At 55.0% G+C, this 3685-nt stretch overlaps 2 protein-coding genes across 2 annotated transcripts in view; both read left to right on the top strand.

Annotated features, from left to right (window-relative positions):
* The window catches only part of PHACADRAFT_265986 (uncharacterized protein), a 2165-nt gene extending 1315 nt beyond the window's left edge, over positions 1-850 (top strand). Inside the window, exons 8-10 of the mRNA XM_007402470.1 lie at positions 50-229; positions 284-444; positions 512-850. Of these exons, the coding sequence (XP_007402532.1) occupies positions 50-229; positions 284-444; positions 512-679 (509 nt within the window). The 3' untranslated portion in view covers positions 680-850. The remainder of the gene's footprint in view (positions 1-49; positions 230-283; positions 445-511) is intronic.
* Positions 851-2200: 1350 nt separating this feature from the next.
* PHACADRAFT_154844 (uncharacterized protein) lies at positions 2201-2650 on the top strand (the record flags this gene model as incomplete). The annotated part of the gene is made up of 2 exons (XM_007402469.1): positions 2201-2343; positions 2411-2650. The coding sequence occupies 2 exons, from the start codon at positions 2201-2203 to the stop codon at positions 2619-2621; spliced, it is 354 nt and encodes a 117-aa protein (XP_007402531.1). The 3' UTR covers positions 2622-2650.
* Between the last annotated feature and the right edge of the window lie 1035 nt (positions 2651-3685).

The raw sequence follows: 3685 nt of genomic DNA, 5'->3' as shown, positions 1-3685 counted from the left end.
GCTCCATCAACAGTCAATTACCCTAGGCAAATGTTGAGTGGCACAACAGGCAAAGTCCGCGCCATCGGCGTCTCCAACTTCTCCATAAAGAACCTGGAGATCCTGCTCAAAGACGCCAAAGTCGTGCCGGCGAACAACCAGGTCGAGATCCACCCCTACCTCCCGCAGCACGCGCTACAACAGTACTGCAACGAGAAAGGCATCCTCCTCTCCGCGTACTCCCCGCTCGGTGCGTCTCTCCGCCAGTACCCTCAGCAGGACCGCTAAAGGCACAGAGCCACAGGCCAGGGCAACCCGATGTTCTTCAGCGACCCCGACTTTGCCAGGATCGCCGAGAGCCACGACGCCACGCCGGCTCAGATCTCGATCAGCTGGCTTGTCCAGCGGGGCACGCCGCCAATCGTGAAAAGCGCCAATGTCGAGCGCATGAAGAAGAACATCACCGTGAGTCCCCGTCCAGTCGTCGTAAACTATTTGTATCCAGCGACTTGACCTGCCGCGGTTTGGACAGCTCGTGAAGCTCTCCCATGGGGAGATGGAGATCATCGACAACATCCACAAGAAGCCCGGCGCGCACAGGTCGCTGCTGCCGTACCACGAGCCCGACGGCACGGTGCTCATGTGGACGTACGAGCAGCTCGGGTGGCCGATGACCGTGGGCGGACTCGTCGAGGCGTAGAGCAATGCGACGATGGTGCGTCGTCCGCCGAGACCGTCTTCCACGGGACTGTCTGTAACAGAAATTTCCTCGTCCATGTGTTCGTGTGCTGATCTCGAGGAGGGCTTTGCCGGGGCAGCTGAAATCACGGGGTATTGATCGATACTACATAGGCTATGCTGCTATAAAGATACACCCACGTGCTGTACTCACACGGTGGCACATTAATATTGTACTGTACAATACATGCGGTAACTTCTCATCTCAAACGGGCGCCATGTCTTGTACACGCCGCCGACGCAGCGGCCTCGCCTGTGTGTGTTCGGCCACTGTATCGAGGTCACGGTCGCAGAATGGCACTGAACTGACCAGGTTTCAAGTGTCACGGGTCACAGGGAGTGGCACGCCCTTCTGTCTTTGCGGCACTGCATCAGCTGATGCCATGCCGTTCGAGGGCACCTTCTTGTTCCGAAGCAAGTCAAGTTCTCATAGATAGGCTTGGACTGCGTGCTCGGATCCCGCCGCCGTGATTGTGTCGTTGCGTGCCAACGGCGCTGCATGTCCCGGGAACCCCTGCTCTTGTGTCGAAGCATATTTTGAACGCAAAATTTTCTAGCCCAAACGGCCGCTTGCTCCCCTCGAAGATCGCGACCGAGTCTCAAGATCCCAAGGCCTATTATTGCAAGCAATTTTCTCTGCGACCAGCTCCCGTCCGGTGTGAGCACCACTAGCGCATGATTTGTTTGATTTTCACCATGCTTCTCAGTGCTCTATTCCGGAGCGATTATTGAGATGAAGGGCTGTTCAGTCTCAGTTTGCAGTTTTGTTTTCGTTTCTGCTCTGAAACAGGCTGCAGGCGGGTGAGCATCATCTAGCTCCTCAGGGCGGTGGTATGTAGCGGAAGTCTAAGACTCTGAGACGACGCGGCCCCCTCTCTGCCTTATCAAGTCGTTCATCACTCGATGCATCACGGCTAGTGGTAGAAAGCGAAGAGGAACCGAGACACAGGTCGAAACAAGAAACGATCAAGACATGGAAGAGTCAAGACATCGCCGCTCGGCGTTGGCTTCGAATGACACTTGAGAGGGGAGTCAAGCCAGAGACAGCTGGCCTCGGATGCTCCTTCTGGCGCATCAGCACGACGCCCCCGTACACCTCGTTCTCTACAGGCTCTGGCTTTACTATGGCCGTTATTCCCTCTCGCGCAGTTCAAAACCTTTCGGAGGTCTCAGCTTTGCAGCGCCTTGACTGCGAGTAGTGCCGCCACTGCCACAGGCTAGACTTCGCAGGCACGCACTCTCGAAAGACCACCTGCAGCAGATCAAAATGTTCGGAGCACGTTCCAAACGCTCGATTGCTCCCGCTCTGGGGTCGCGCATCGCATCAAAGGAGGCAACCTCTGTCACTCGCTGCAGGCGCCTGCAATGATCGAGCATATAAGGACGGAAGGATCGCAACGAAACTTTAAAGCCCACCGTTCGCTCAGCTCCCTCGCCCCACACGATCTCCGTGCTCCACATATCTTGAAATCCCCCGTGCACCATGTTCATTCTGAAGACCCTCGCTGTCCTCGGTGCCGCCGTCACCGTGGTGTACGCCCAGACGGCTTCTCCTACTCCCACATTCGACGCCTGCACCACCTCCTGCCTCACCAACAGCGCGTCCTCGAACGGCTGCGATCTCACGTAGGCATCCCTGCTGTTGTTTTGATGTGTCTCCCGCACTGACACGACGCTGTTTGACCGCCGGCAGTAACACCACCTGTCTCTGCACGAACTCCAACTTCCAGCAAGCTACCGTCGAATGTCTTCAGGCCAACTGTTCGTCAACAGACCTGGCCGCTGTCCTTGCCGCACAGTCGGTGGAGTGCAACGCTGCCAACAGTAAGCGTCTCCTCTCGCCCGTGCGAGGTGCAGCACGGGTCACTGACGCCCCCTGTCTTCGTAGCGACATTCGGCCCTAGTACATCAACCAGCAGCAATACCCAAAGCGCGACATCCGGTTCTGGCACCTCCTCATCTGGCTCCAAAACCAGCGCAACGGGCAGTGCCAGCAGTAAGCCCGGCAGTGGCGTCACGGTTGCTGCCGGCTGGCATGGGCTGGCGGGCGTGGGTGTTGCCCTCGCCGGCCTCGCTATGGGGGCTGGTATTGTTCTTTAATCGCTTGGGGGAGAGGGCGAGAAGGAGCCGGACCGTTTTTCGAGCTCTCGTGTCCACAGACGTTTTTGCATGCACGCATACATTTAATTATTTCAGGAGGTAGTCATGTGTTTGTTTTTGCCCAGAGTAACCCTCGGGTTAACGGGGGAGCTTGGCTGTGTATACCACTTTTTTTTGTTCCCGCATAAACAGTGGAGATTTGCGAGATCTGGCAAATTTCACGTCGATCATCCGCTCAATAACAGACTGCGTCGAAGCCATTAAGGGAGGTTCGCACCCTTCGTAAAGTACGAACTACTTGCGGCGCCACACTTCTCTCCTCACAAAATTCTGAAAATCAAGATGTAGTATATGAGCACACGATATTTCAGATAATATTTTGTAAGACGGGAGAAACTCAAGGATAGCGAGGCAGAGAGAGAGAGTAAACGAGACCTTTCGCTTTAGTGATGCAGTCGAATTTTTGCTTATTGGTGAGTTGAATCTGTACAGAATTGAAAGGTGTATAAATGATAATATGCATCTAGCACACGCACCTGATAGCATGCCTTTAAAGAGGAAGGTATTTCACTGGCTGAGTCGCATGCGATGAAATGTCAGATGCCCTTTTCACACTCCGCTGATCACCCGTCAGATTCTTGCGCTTGCATGAGGTCGGAGTCCACAGCTGAGCTCACTGCCGAGTGATGGCCGGCATGACCGATGTGTGACACCCAACTTCGTAGCGGAAGCTCCGGACAGCGCACCACTCGTCCAAAAAATGTCATGTTTTTCTGCCTGCACCTTTAGATGATACGGTACTCGCTTATAGCATGCATTTAAGAGACAATTGAGTGAAGGAGAAATGAAGGGCCGCTTTCAGGTTGTG

The sequence above is a fragment of the Phanerochaete carnosa genome (genome assembly GCF_000300595.1).
Source record: "Phanerochaete carnosa HHB-10118-sp unplaced genomic scaffold PHACAscaffold_178, whole genome shotgun sequence".
In the NCBI taxonomy this organism is placed as follows: Eukaryota; Fungi; Basidiomycota; class Agaricomycetes; order Polyporales; family Phanerochaetaceae; genus Phanerochaete; species Phanerochaete carnosa.
Note: the sequence above shows the minus strand (reverse complement) of the source record. Positions and strands in the feature narration are given on the sequence as shown.